Genomic DNA, 15,655 nt, shown 5'->3' on the forward strand with positions numbered 1-15,655 from the left:
ATATATAAGCTCCTACCTGAGACTATTTAATGGTCTCGAAAATGCCCAATCAGATCATATTAATTAGGAATATTAAACATAACTTAAAAATTTATGAAAACAAGCACGAAAGCAACATTTGCCAATTTATAACCTGTAATTATTACCATTAATGTTTTGAATATTTTTGCTGACATATAACAACAACTAGAATATTACAGGGTGATTCGGCTACATTAGCTTTTATACATTAGATTTTATATATTTTACAAACCGTATTTGGCTGTTTAAAGGAAGCCCTATGTGTAGTTTCTACTCATTGGCAATAGATGAATAAAAATCGTTGATCTAGCTGATATAAAGCTATCGATACGCGTCACAAACGACAGACCGAAAGGGAGTTTGTGTACGTAGCCGATTAGGATTATACCACGAAATATTAGTCAGATGTATGCCGAGGGCCCGAAGTGATTAGCAACAAATTTGTAACAAAATAACAATATGAAAATGTAGCCTGAATAATTTACAAAGATGAATACCAATGTAAACAGAAATTCATGCAAAATTAATTTCGCGGCCTCGTTTGATTTATATCTGACGGTGGGCGCCGCTTCTAACTAACTTCGGAACAGTCAGACTACGCCTTATAATTAGAAACTCGCATATTTCTTGTAAGTAGGATAGCAGTTATTTAAAAGCCGCCGCATTTCTAATGGGTACACGTCGATTCGGTATGTATTTATGCAAAATATATTCGATTTTATTAATATATCATCCAATGTACGTATATCTGGAGACAACAACCTAGTCTAATTGATCTGATTTTTAAGGGGTTCTTGAATAAATTCGGCATTCGATAAGAAATGGTGCTATGAATATTTGTCGTTTTATTTTTATATCGGGCCTATCGATTAATTTTAAGTTAACGAAGTTTTTTTTAGTAATGCGTCATGGACATTTGTGGCGTAGAAACATTACAATTTTGCCGGGCCAACTCTGAGTTTTAGTTTAGTTTGATTTTGACATACAAAAAAATTCTAATCTAAATGAAATAACTGAACAAAAATGTTATCAAATATAGTTTATTTTACTATTATAGTATTTATAAAACCACAGTTAATTATACAGCCACAATAATTTATAGGTAACAGTTAAAACCTCTTATTGCTTTCAAGAATTTTGCATACGTCTGACAGCTGGTTTCTGTCCTATTGTCAGATGCATTGTTTATTAATTACTAGCGACCCGCCCCGTCTTCGCACGGGTGCAATGCTGATACTAAATTAAATACCCTACAGAAAAAATATGAACGTTGTATATAAAAACATAGCGGCCCGCTCCGACTTTGCACGGGCATAAAATATATATGCCTATGTCACTCAATGAAAACATGATTAAAATCGATCCAGTATTTTTGGTTCATTCATTACTGCCCTTGGCCTGCACGCATTAAATTTGGAGTAAAACAATTCCTCTTCCCCTATACTTACTATGAAGATTTCCTGCTATCTTTGGAATATCTAAATTCATACAATTTTTATTACATTACACATTTTTAAACGCAAATTTTAAATTTGTAATATCTCCGAAAATATTTGTTTAATTTACATGCTGTAAGGAACCATATTGATCTATATTAATTGCACACTGTATTTAAGGTACTTAATTCGATAAGGATTAATGCCGTATTGCTTAAAATAGCTTCGTAAATAAGCCATTTTCTCACGTAAAAAGTAAACAATAAAAATGATTAATGTGGGTTATCCCTAAAAGATAAACATATACCATCGCGGACTTTTTTGTAGACCTTTTTATGGTGTACAATACTGTAGTACATTAATTTGATCTAACTCGTAGGGTTAGGCAGCGTTTTTGCTAATTGCTAAATAAGCCTAAAAAAATAGGTTAATTTACGACATCACGTTAGAAACCTCTAAAATTAGCAATGTTGCCTTAGTATATTATGCATGTATTATACATATAAACTTTTCTCTTGAATCACTCTATCTATTGAAAAAAACCGCATCAAAATCCGTTGCGTAGTTTTAAAGATTTAAGCGCACATAGGGATATAGCGACAGAAAAGGCGACTTTGTTTTATACTATGTAGTGAAGCATTAAGCATGTTTATTAAGCATGTTAAGCATTGTTTTGGTCCTTTGATTATTTTGATAATTTAAGTCGCTCTATAATATACCATATAACTTTATTTGAAAATGCCGAAAACAATAGATATTCAGGTTCACAAATTGATTGCGGCTTTAGTAGGTTATTTCAAAAAGGAACGAGATAATGGAGGCCTCCTTGTTCCGTTAGAAGAGGTAATTATTGATGATATTAAGTAATATAAGTCCCTACAATTTTATTGAAAATGTTTTAGTGTGTTGCTGCCTCGCTAAATATTAGTGTGGGTACTGTTATTAACATCGCTTACAAAATGAAGAATAATACGTTAGATTCACCCAAGAAAACCCGTCTACATATAAAGTGCGTGACGAAACTTAACCATCTTGATATTGGCTCTATTCGAGACCAAATATAGAAATTGTATAAGAATACGAAGTACACAAACTATTTTATCGATTTAACATAATTTAATAAAATTATTTTAGAGGGAATTGTCTGTCTGGAAAGTATACGTAAAAGAGTTAGGGACATTCAGATTTTTGAGCGATGTATATCTTACGGATGTCTTACATCCTTTCATATACTCTTACAGGGCATAGGGTTTAAATGGTGTAAAAATAACACTCCGAGAGGTTTAATGGAACTTCCAGACATTGCCTTAAAAATAATTTAATTTTTAAAGGCATAAAATAAGGCCAAGGAAGAGAAACTATTTGAATTTGTGTATATTGAGAAAACTGAATATTTCAAAATGGTTCATTAATGGCACTCTTGGCAAGAATAACAAAAAAATTGTAAAGACAACAAAATTTGATGGAAAAAGGTAAAAGTTAAAATTTGATTTTTATTAGGTTTTATTGGTCATTATATTTATTAATAATTAATTGCATATATATTGCTGATCGAGAAGGATACACCATTAAAAACTGTTTGGATATGTGGAAGGAAGCATTGTCAACCATATTACCTTCGGTTTATAACTCGATAAGACATACAGAGAAAGTAATTGATAAATGGTCGAATCGTAAACATGTTTTAGACAGATAAGAAATTAACAGTTTAGTGAATGAAATGGACAGCGAGTCGGAAAGTGAAAGCGACTGAAGGAAACTTTCAGGATATGTGATAATAATGTGCAATGCTGGAAATTCCTGAGACAAAGTGATGAGAGTGGAAAAAACTAAAGGTATGCACATAATTAATTGAATATTAATAATCAAAATTAAACATTAGCGTTAGGTTAGAATGTATGAGGGGAAAATGAATACTAACTGTTTTGTAGATATGGTAAATGCATTAGACAGAATTCAGTAATTAATTTTGTGAAGAATGTACATAGAGAGTAGCAGAAGAAATAAAATATACAGTGATACCAAGACAACTTGACAAGTAAACACACCATCGAAAGAAACAAGAACTAAACGTAAAAGGGTAAATATGTTCTCGAATGAAAGTAAAATAGATTTTTCAGATATACAATTGTTAATTAGGTGGACTAGGCCTCCAGGGGGATACCACTGCATGAAAAAACGCGCCTAGAATTTTTACCTCGTAGATGGTGTGGAAATGAGTTAAATGTAAACAAAACAAATCTAACCTATAAACTATTATACCTTTTTCCTTAATTGTAGTTTTAGCTCCTTCGATAATATATGTGTTAGATGTACTATAATGTTAAAATAAATTATATTTGATAACATTTTACTTAAACTATTTTATTTAGATTAGAATTTTGTTGTATGTCTGAACCAAACTGAACTAAAACTCATAGTTGAAGCGGCAACATTGCAATGTTTCGACGTCACAAATATCCAGGAAGCATTCTTAAAAAAACTTTGAATAGACTATATATAAAATCGAATCAGGTACATTTTTAACCAACTTCTTGTTAAAGTTCTAATTTTCAGTATATAAAATTGCTGAAACCTCAAAACCATTAAAATGAACTTATAGTAATTATATCGGCGTCATACTTCTCTCTTAATATGGGAAACCCTTACGCAAACCAGGTTATCCTAATAAATCGAACTGAAAGTCATCTGTGTCCCTATTGTGAGGAACCAATGTTAGTCTTCCATATTTTAACGATATGCAGAAATGTATTAACAATCAGAAGCCATGGCTTGTCTAATACATTGAGGGATATGTACTTGACTCATGGTGCCCAATTTTTTTTTTCGTATCTATCTTCATTCTAAGACGATTTTTATCTATATAAAATTTGAATATTATATGTTTGTTTTGATTCGATAGTTATTGTATAGATTGATAATTGATTTTAGGTAATTATTTTCAAATTCTAAGCATTATAACTGCTGATTGTATCTGCCTTATTCCTTTAGAGTTCCTTGAGGGCAATTGTCGGAAGGGTTTTGAAACCCTTTTTTAGGTCTCTTTGTCTTTAATATATCTTAGTGTGCGTTGATGGCTTTCAAAATCCATTATAATAATTGGATAAAAGCAAATCCATACATAATTATTTGAGTACTACTAGCTAATACTACTACCTACAAAATGTACTTAAATATTATACGGCCTGATATGTTAATATGGCTTAATTGAGCCATAAAACTATTAGCTTTTTTTACTATTTCTTTAGTTTATTAACTGAATATTTATATTAGATTGTGAGGCAACATATTTTTTCCAAATATATAGAACCCTGTTATAAAATTGATATTTCAGCATTCATAATTAAATTCTTATAGATTTAGACATTTTGTCGGACGAAGCTAATATTGATTAAAACATCACAGGAATTACCATAAAAAACGCAGGATAATCCATCAAAATATTTGTAATGGGCAAGGCATGCAAACATTGTTGCGGCACCTAATTTAGAAAATGCATTTGCAAGTATCCATCTACCTAGTAACATTCCTGAACGATTAGCGTGTTTTTTTACAACCATATTATACTAAAAGCTTTTCTTTTTTACAGGTGTAAGCCAAAGTGTCGTTAACTCGAATGAGGTAAGTGTTGATTTTATTTTAATATAGCTACGTGTATTTACTTCATTTCCTTTATTTCGTAATTAATAAATTACCATTAATTGAATAGAAAATAGGCAATTATTCATACAATTCAAATCATATTCATCATTTATCATGGAACATCACGAATTGATACAAATATGTGAGTTTGTTTCAGTAGTACTTATTGATTATTTTAATAATAATTTTTATATATTACTTCTATTACTTCTATTATGACATTTTGCGGATGTCTGTTAAAGTTTTAACCTCATTAAAAGCTGAAATAAAAATACAACCAATGGGAAAATACTGTGTTGTAAAACAAGGTAATGTGCTCGTAGTGCTGCTTAAAGGAAACTTTTAAGAAGCTTATAACTACGGCAATAACTTTGCTTGTCAGTGCTTTCAGCGGTGTAGACATGCGAAAACCTGATTTTTTATTTGTATATTAAGGTATCAGAGGCTATTCATTATATTTTAGAAATTTACATTATAACTTGTTGTTGCAAACTAACTTACCTTTCTAAGGAGACGTAAATCTAGGTACTTATCTAGAGAGAATTATTGGTAATTACATAGCCTCTATAAAAATAAAGGTTAGTAACGCATTTTAAGTGTATTTATTACATAGCACAATCAATTACATAACCACAAAAAATGAGAGTCGAAATATGAGATATCTACAGTCGAAACAGTCGATAGTCGAAAAACAGTCGATAGTTAAAAAACTAGCGACTGAAAATAGTAATTACTATTTTCAGTCAAATGCACGGTTCGATTGTTTTTTTCAATTCGTGATGTCAGACGAAGAATCCTTTCCTGTATGAATTGTGAGAGAGGAAATGATGGAGATAATTTCTTGGGTAGTTAATTTTATATGTTCTTATATTTTCCAACGGTAGTATAAGAGAGACGCAGTTGTATAAATTTCTTCACGAACTAACTTTAAAAAGAGTTAAAAAAATAATTATAGGATACTATTATAATAATTATACACAACATGCAATTTATAATTTAATTTTAAACGAAGTAGAATTACTTGTATATTTGAATATTCTGTGCATTTGTAAAAAAGAATGGAATTTTTCTATGGAATGGAATGGAATACCCCACAAATGTTTTATTGTATTTTAATGTGTTAATTGTCATTTGCAAATAATATACTATAACAAATATAGACAATACAATAGAACTTAAACAAAACAAAAAACTAAAAATGTAAAATCATAAATACTATGTAAAAATTAAACATATACCTAATCATAGAAAAAAAAACTAATCCATGACATAACTGAAAATGATCTGAATGAAATGATATAAATAATTTCTTACTGAACGGAAATATTTTTTAACAAAAATCGAGATAGTAATCGAAATATTACCTATTATTGCCATAAAACAGTCAAAATTTTTTACTATTTATCATTCCCAATTTTAATCCTTTTACCCTATTATATTAACAATCTTGAAAAATATCGTACCAAAGTGAAATTTAAATTCCTGCAACACGCACTGACACTCTGTTCGCAAATTAAACCCTGGGAACTTGTATGATAGTGTATACGTGAGGAGGTGTAAGCTGTGAGAATGGAACTATATATTCTCGCTGAATAGGCTAGTGTACATATTGTAAAAATAATTGTTACCAGTATTGGTAAAGTTGGTCTAGGAAATCAATTTTAATTAAAAAAATAATTAAAAAAATAGTTAAACCTGAACTAATATCTAGTAAAAAAATTGATAGTAAATATATTGTTTTTTTTTTGCGTGAAAAATACCTTAAATACAAGAGTCCTTAATTTGTGTTTCTTGAAGAAAAACAAATATAACTGTTTCCTTAGCCCGTTATTTCGTAACGCATAATTTATAACTCAGCACTTAGTTTAGTCACCTTGTATAAATTACGCTGTTCGTAAAACGACCATCATTTGTAATTCAAGACGAATCCATTTTATTAGGGTCACTGCCGACACATCCACACATCATTGAAGCTACTTAATAAAGGAATATCCATTTTGCATAAATATAATAATGACTGGTTGCATAATCATAAACAATCAAAATTTGCAACGTGCATTTACCAACATCGTCGTCCCATAAATCGATTACAGCGACAGCTGAAGGCACGTAGGACACCTTATATGAATACTTTATTTAAAATTTAAGTGTATAATACATATAAATAGAAGCAGTACACTGACGCATGTTATCAGTGATACAGTAACCGTTAACAACAAAAATGAAGTTGAACGCATTAGTTTTTCTCGGTTTCCTTCTTTGTTTCGTATCGTCCGAGCCTCCCTCAAGAAAAAACTCTCGATTTTTGAACTTTTCACGACAGCAGAGACTAACCGAAGCTTACGGACCACCGCAAGCGGCTTCACCTGAAGCCACAGTCGAGCAGGACGCCGAGAACATCGATGCGATACGAGCAAGTAAATTAGGTGAAAAATTACTTAGTCAGAAGATTGTTCAAGATAACCGAGATAATGGGGAGTATTATATTTATCACCCCACGGGATTACTGCAGAGGGTTCTGTATTCGACCGAGGATAATCCAGAAAAAATGGCCTTCTCCGCGAGATTAAAGTACGAAAACGTCGAACCTATATCTGGGCCTATTTATACGTACGATCCAGTCACTTTCGTCTTCAGGAGAGTTAAGTAAATTAATGTAATAATAAATTATTTTTTATAAACACGGCTGTTGTTTGATTTAATGCCCTCTTGTTATATGAAAAATATTTAATTAACTCATATTAGCTAATTGAAAAAAATATTTTAAAAATGTATCTATACCTAGTGAAAATATGTTCAGTGTTAATCTTAAGTTAGATATTAGTTTTAGTCTCAAAGTGCTAGTTGTTTATTTTTTATTCTTACACATAGTGTGTAATAGGCAACAAATATTTCTTAACATAACTATTAGGCCTTTAATTTTAAAGGATTTTCTTTTTAATTGAAGCTTTATTGGGAAAAATCGGTGCAATGTGTTTTATTGTCCCAGGATAGCCGCTACTCTATTTTATCTTTGAGATAATTTACCGATTCTATCTCGAAAGAACGATGTAACTTTTCAGGCTATCTACGAATCCAACATATTACTTATAATTTCATAACAAGTGAAGCGATGCTCAGACCTCAGATAGGTCACGAGTAATATGTCGGAAAAAGTAATAATCAGAAGGAATAATGTATAAATAATGCTAATGTCTTTCAAAGTCTCTTTGCTTCAATGCTATTTTTCTTTCTTCAATTATTCTTGCTTCAATATATTCGGCACAAAATATCCAAACTTTTGGATCATTTACATGTTTCTTCAAATGACTGAGAATAGTTTACTAAGTTACTCCCAACAATTCTGAATAATATTCTTGCATTCTACATGGATTGTAATCAAATGCCTTAAAATACCCCTCTTCTGAAATTTTTTGGTTGTTAAAAACGCTCTTTGTCTGCGGTGTGCAAACATTTTTTGTTCACACTTTGACGAAATGATACTTACTGAAACGTAAAGCTTTAACATGAAGTTCGTTAAAAATATTTATTACAGTTTATTATAACCTGCAACTTTCATAACAAATATTTTGAGGAATTTTGCAGACGTAATTACCGGACGACTTTTGTCGGCGATTTTACAAATTGCGACAGGCAACACATTAAACATCTTGATGACGTGACCACCATTTTGAATAGACTACATGTGCCCATTAATCGAATTATGTTTGTCATTTTGTTACAGTATCCTCAAAATCACCATTTACTTACTCTTATTCTCAATTTTAATAAAGTTAAAGCAGTCTCAGAGTGCGTTTGGACAATTAAAATCCAAAGCTTGTAAATCGAAAATGAATAATTGGAAACACAAACTGGAAAACTCTCATCATTTACTATCACTATTGATATATGCTATTTATAAGAGAAAACGTGACATGAGATACAGATAATTTCGAAGTTACTGTTGCAAAACCCGTGTATACACCAACAGAATTAAATTCGTATTCCCTTCATATTCTTTACATATTGCCTGTCTCTTTATATTGGTCTCATTAATACTTTATATTGTGATTCAGCAATACTCCAACATTAATAAAATAGAGGACAAGTAGCCGACTATTGAAGTGCTTCAAAATGTGTAATGATTTTTCGACGTGGCAATAAATTTATACCAGAAAGACAATGCATAATACCTGTAGCAATAAAACTGTACATACGTTCTCACATGCATATTATATAGAGAACTTTTGAATTCTGAAATTTATTTCAGAGAAAATCTCATATCAAAATAGATCAATTAAGATTTTATCCCAATTTTATCCTTAAACCAGAATTTTAATAGACACTGCAATTTTGAACTGAAGAAATATTTTAAAAATATTACCAAAACCCTTCATGTTCATTAACATAATATAACGTAGACATATTTTGCATAAAATATGCTTTCATATAATGAGCATATATAAATAAAAATGTGAAGTACGATATATAGAACATCATTTATTGCTTCAGATATAACAAGAAATTAACAAAAAATAATTAAATTACAAAAAAAAACATAATACTGCTTACTAGGACCTCAGGATCTTAACTCAGGCGCGTCAGAGCTGAAGTTTTAGGGTTGTACGTGTACACTGGTCCTCTGATAGGTTCCACGTTTTCATATTTGTATTTCGCCAGGTACTCCATATTTTCCTTGTTGTTGGTTCCGGAATAAGTGATTTTCTGCAGCAGGCCACTAGGGTGGTAAATATAATAGAAGCCTCCTTCTTTGTTTTCAGCTTGAAGTCTTTCTTTGGTGTTGTCATCAAAGTTACCACTGCCTTCTTCGAATAGTTCTACGTTACTGGGTACCGAAGCTGTTGGTTGTACCTCGGGTGGTCCGTAAGTGATAGCAGGTTCGTTTAAAGGTACCGAAAGTGTTTCCTGTGGTTCTCTGTCGACTACGTTGCTTTGGAATGGAGCTCCATAAGCTGACTGAGGCCCATTTGTGTTTAAGGGTGGAAATTGTCCTTCGTTATCTTGATTGTTGATATCGAATTGAGGGACACCGTATTCTTGTTGTGGTTGTTGTACGTATTGACTGCTAAACGGTGCACCGTAGGTCAAATCCACTTGGTTCGTTTGGCTGGCTTCAGCTTCATCGGTTACATTATATTCCAGGGTGATTCTGTGCTCCGCTGGTTCCGTGATCTCTTCGACTAGTTGGGCGATTTCGTTTTGACCAACTGGCACGTTTTCGGTGGTAAATTCAACACTTTCCGTGGTGGTGGGTAGTTCAGTCGTAGTTAACTCTGGAGTGGTAAACACTTCGGTGGTTGTAGGAAGTTCTGTGGTGGTGGGAACTTCTGTGGTCGTAGGAACCTCAGTGGTGGTGATTTCTACGGCTTTCTCTGTGAGTGTCTCAGGGGCAGGAGATGGTGGTCCGTATTCTACACTAGGACGGAAAGTCGAACGTTCAGGTAAACGGAAAACGGGCCCGGAAGGTCTCCATCCCGAAGGCAGGTACTGTCCCGAAACCGAAGCAGAACACACCACGGTTAACACAAGAACCAATCGAAACATGACTGATAATATTGTATATGTATCACTTCAATTGGCAGATGGTATCTGACTGATGATGAGCATTTACCAATGAAACTATTTATAGTAAAAAACCGAAACCGCAAAAATATCTATAATGCCCGTTTTAGCATTGACCTGGAAATTACTAATCGAAGGGTCGTTTTGTTTAAATTTTTAAGAATAAACATCCAGCGTTAAATATTTATGAATCTATACCGCGAGTCATTGAAATTATTTGTAACAAGTACAATATTTGCCGTTCTATTAATACAGTAGCGCTTCTTGGAATTGCGTGTGTTATTCGCATTTACGTACTTTGTATGGACGCTAGAGCGACCATTATAATAACCTTTACGTTACGTTTGATGGCCGGGCATGGTGTTTTTCGTCAAGAAGATATTGGCGGTGCCGGAAATTTAATAAAACACTTTATATGATCATGAGTAGCATTATTTATAAAAGTTATTCCTTTATTTGACTTATTTCTTTCATATTATTATTATTAGTTAATGCTAAAATAGCTTATCCTTCCAATAAAACAGCCACATCATGTCATAAACACAGTCTCAAATCAAATGAAAATTTTGGTTTATTTTAACTCCGACATAACAAAATATTTTTTTTACTAATTCCATCTGACATTCGATATGCTTAGTACAATTCTAATTTACAAATTAATTTATTTACTAGATTAATACATCAGTATGTATTTCCAAAATCAGAATAAAACTAATCTACTTAAGATAAAGTTAAAAATACACTTATACACTAAACCAGTTCGTACGGTTTGGTTCGCTTCGATCTTCTTATTTCCTGCGTGTTGTCTAGTAGCTGTACGGCTTCCACGTTGCTATGATTTAGCAAGCTTGTTTCATGTTTACGGCGAAATCTGGGATCACTTCGTGTATCCATTTGATTCCGAGGTCATGATGCAACTCTTCGTTAGTTACGCAGCGATACATATTGGTAATTAATCGTAGAACTTTGTTTAGAGTGCGTTGGATTACTAGTTGGTTTGGTGTTTTATTGCAACCCCATATTTGCATCCTATATGTCCTGGTCCTTTTTGATTGACTGATTAACCAATCTCGTTGATTTTAGATCAAGTTGAGAGTTTTTTCCGACTAACCAGTAAAGTTGCTTGATTTTGAGTCGAAGTTTCTCTGCTTTTAGTCTCACATAATGTTTCTAGTTTATGCTACCATCGAGATATATGCCGAGGCATTAATATGATTCTTCTTGAGGAATCGTGCATCCGTCAAGTGATATAATTAACTATTTGTTAATTCGCCGCCAGGCAAAATTAACATGGACAGATTTGGAGCTATTAAGCTGTATTTTCGAGTATCTAGTCCATTTGTAGATCTTGTTGACTGTTACTTTTTCTAAAGCGTTAGAAAATCACCTTTTGCCATTATATTTTGACATTATATAACTGTTTCGTCAGCAAATGTTCCAAGTACTATTTCTTTTGTTGTAAGGTATGTAGCAATATGCAGCACATATAGAAATTACACCAAGATACTACCTTGTGGAACTCCAGCCGAAATTGGTATAACTAAGTGTTGAGAATGCCCCTTCATACGAGACTCTTCCGAAAATATATGATTCCAACAGTCGACAGTCATTCGGCGGCAGCAATTTGCTCATTTTGTAGAGAAATTTCAACTGCCATACCCGGTTAAAAGCTTGTGAGACATCCAGGATTATTGCAGGGCAGTATTTTTGTCGAATGGCGATTCCCAAATGGTTTAATATGTTTTAACAGCAGCTTCTCAAATAATTTTGATATCTCAAGTAGCAGGCCTTTAAGATCCAACTTGTTCAGCCTAATTATCTAAAAAAAACTGATGTAAATAAAATAATGAAACAAAAATAACATTATAGAATATAATTTATTTTAATATTGTAGTACACCTAAAGGACTTAAACCACAGTTAATTAAACTGCTACAATAATTTGTAGATTAGAGTTGTTTAATTACATTTACATTTAACCTTTTTTCCACACCAACTATGAGGTAGGTGCTAGATGTTTTTCTTATGGAGTGGTATCTTCTGGAGGTCTAATCTGTCTAATTAACAATTCCATATCCTAGTAATGTATTTTCGTTCGTTCCACTTAGTTTCTTAGTTTCTTCTGTTACTGTCTGTGTATATTTTCCTTTATAAAATTTGATTTAATAACTGCATTCTCTCTAATGCTTTTGTCATGTGTATTCTGAATAATTACATACATATCTATGAACACATATATTTCACACTTTACAATACGATTTTATATAGTCATCCTATACTAACTAAATACTCTTTTTTTAATTGTTCCTACTCTTATCAGTCTGTATTATTAACAGGCAGCATCAGGTCATAGGTCCACAAAAAATGCTTCATTCAATCACTGTCACTTTCACTATCAGAGTCAGTTTTAAAGTCATTTACCAAATTCTTTATTTCTAAGGTATCGAACAGTTGTACATTCATCCGAATCATTCCACCATTTGTTCTTCTTTTTTCTCTCTGATGGATTTTATCTAAACCAAACGTGTTATTGTAGGCAATGTTTCTTTCTACAGAGTATTTTTTAGGCTTGTTTCTAAAAATAAGTAAATTAAATAAAAAACAAACATTTAGTTTTTTATCCAGTTACCAAGCACTAAGTCAGCTCCAACAAGAAAGCCATGCCTCTTTCCACCATGAACAATAACATATTTGTAATGAATAATTAAACAATTATCAAATTATCAAATCCTATTTAAACCTTATTTTAACATATATCCTCTTTTCGATCAACTGTTGTTGTCTTTACACTCTATTAGCATTTTGCCAAGAGTGGCATACTATGAGTAGCATACTATGCCTGTTTGTAATTTTCTGTGGCCCTGTCTGTTAAATTCTATGGTTTCAATATTTCTCTGGAATTACTCGTTTTTATTTAGTATTGTTAAGTTATTTAATACTTTTAGAAGCTGCCGCTGCATCATATTCCAAGTGTCGGTTTTTGTTTCAACTATTTAAGCGTGCTGATTTTTACGCAAAGGTTAAGAATGCTGCTTGGAGGACCAAGCATTTCAAAGACATTGATGAAATTCAATACCCATTGGACGAACACCCAGCCCAAATGCTTAGAGACCTTTTATACAGCTCAAGAATTGATGAATAATTTCCAACAGTATCACACTCGTGTATCTTGAATGGAAAGTTATCCTGCAACCAGTTTATTTACCAGATATGGTGACTCCTGATAATTACTTCTTCAGATCGATACAGCAAAGTTTGGTTGGAACATGGTCTCAATGATCTAAGGAAATGCGAAAACGAATTTATAATTGAATTTCTACCAAACCGGCGTCAGAAATATTAATATTTGAAAATGATATAATATTTGAAATATTTTCTAATTTAATATAATACAATAAAATGGATGTAACAAAATATTATAATGATTGCATTTATAGGGGGAAAAAGGACTTAAGTTTTATGTATATATTATAATTATATCTGCTAGTTCGTTTTCTCTGTAGGTGCTATTTAAATTATGGTAACTATTACTATATAATACTTAATATTATACTACAATATTTTCAATTTTGATATGATTCTTTTACTGTGCAATGCAAATTATTTGCTATAAAATATGTCTACATTGCAAGATAATGAAATGTGTTAAAATAGTTATTTAGAATATCAAAAATTATGAACGAAATACGCAAAATTTAGGAACTATTTGTGTTCTACCATTTTAAATCTTAAGTAATTTAAAAATCATTTAAAAATATACTTGAATGAAACAATTTGTATTCCTAGTCCAATATATGTCTTGCTATAGTATTTTAAGAGTATTTTTAATAATATTTTAATGAAATTTGTATTGAGGAATTTATAAAAAATACTGGAAATTATCAGAAAATAAAATCTAAGCAAATTGTTTAAGAAAATATACATTCTAAAATACTTTTTGTGTCCTATTTAACTAATTTAAAAATATACATAATAAAAGGCCATAAAATTTTATGATTCATATAATATTTGCAATTTTTAGCGTTTAAGGCCATTTTCATTTTCCGCAGATAATTTTATTCGTTAAGAGAAAGATACCAAGACAATTTTTATCCCTTGATAAAAGCTCTTTCTTTATTATGTATTTAATTTAAATTTTAATTTGTTGTGAATTAGAATTTCTTCTATCAGCAAATTAATTTATATAAATTTAAAAATCCACAGGTAATTGATATACTTAGGAGAAGTAGATATTGATGTTAATTTTCAATTAATTGTCGGTACAAATACGTTCTAAAAATTGACTCAGACGATTTTGATATTAATTCAGTAGGAATTGGTTTATTGAAAAAAAAACACTCTTACACAACGATTTTAGCTTAAAACGTCACTTTAAAATAGTCAATTTTGATATGGATATTATCATCGTTATTATCATTGATTAATTGTCAACACAATTAGTTACACAGACCAATTACCAATCTTTTATTATATCCTATTATAATATGTTTATGTTTAACATGTTCTTTTGTTTAATTTTCTTGATAGTTCGCTCATATTTTCTCATATTTCATACTGATATAATCACATAAAGTTATACATCAACATTCAGGTATTGAAATCGTCAATCACTGTACAATTTTATAAACCATCACGCAAAAGTATTTTCATGTTGATAAATATTAATGGTGTAGGTACATTGCATAAATTGTAATTAGTGAATAATGGATTTTAAATGAATTGAAATTAGATTGCTGTATCACTTCTTGTATCTGCATTATTTAGTCATTGAGTAATACTTATAGTATACAAGGTGTACGTTGGAGGGGATCAATGGTACGATAGTTATTTCTTCGTCAGTTTCAGAAAATCTACTTTTTAATGAACCAATTTGAAAATAGTGGTCATATGTATACTAGAATAAGTATTTAAAAAAAATTATGGGCAGACGTCGAACATTATTTTAGATGCAAATCAACATTACCATACCTTAAAATTTATTGAAATTTAATGGGT

General features: G+C 31.3%; 2 protein-coding genes across 4 annotated transcripts in view; one reads left to right on the top strand and one right to left on the bottom strand.

Annotated features, from left to right (window-relative positions):
* Nucleotides 1-5,001: 5,001 nt before the first annotated feature.
* Nucleotides 5,002-15,655, top strand: part of gogo (thrombospondin-1 like protein golden goal) — a 233,600-nt gene continuing 222,946 nt past the window's right edge. For all 3 annotated transcript variants that reach the window (XM_076396946.1, XM_076396947.1, XM_076396948.1), the window contains exon 1: nt 5,002-5,078. The gene's annotated coding sequence lies outside the window, so the exon portion shown is untranslated. The remainder of the gene's footprint in view (nt 5,079-15,655) is intronic.
* LOC143191996 (uncharacterized) lies at nt 9,591-10,678 on the bottom strand. The gene has a single exon (XM_076397456.1). The coding sequence runs from the start codon at nt 10,641-10,643 to the stop codon at nt 9,666-9,668; it is 978 nt and encodes a 325-aa protein (XP_076253571.1). The 5' UTR covers nt 10,644-10,678; the 3' UTR covers nt 9,591-9,665.

Source organism: Rhynchophorus ferrugineus, unplaced genomic scaffold (assembly GCF_030347505.1).
Source record: "Rhynchophorus ferrugineus isolate W39M unplaced genomic scaffold, kcgeb_rfMv2 rfM2, whole genome shotgun sequence".
Classification (NCBI taxonomy): Eukaryota; Metazoa; Arthropoda; class Insecta; order Coleoptera; family Curculionidae; genus Rhynchophorus; species Rhynchophorus ferrugineus.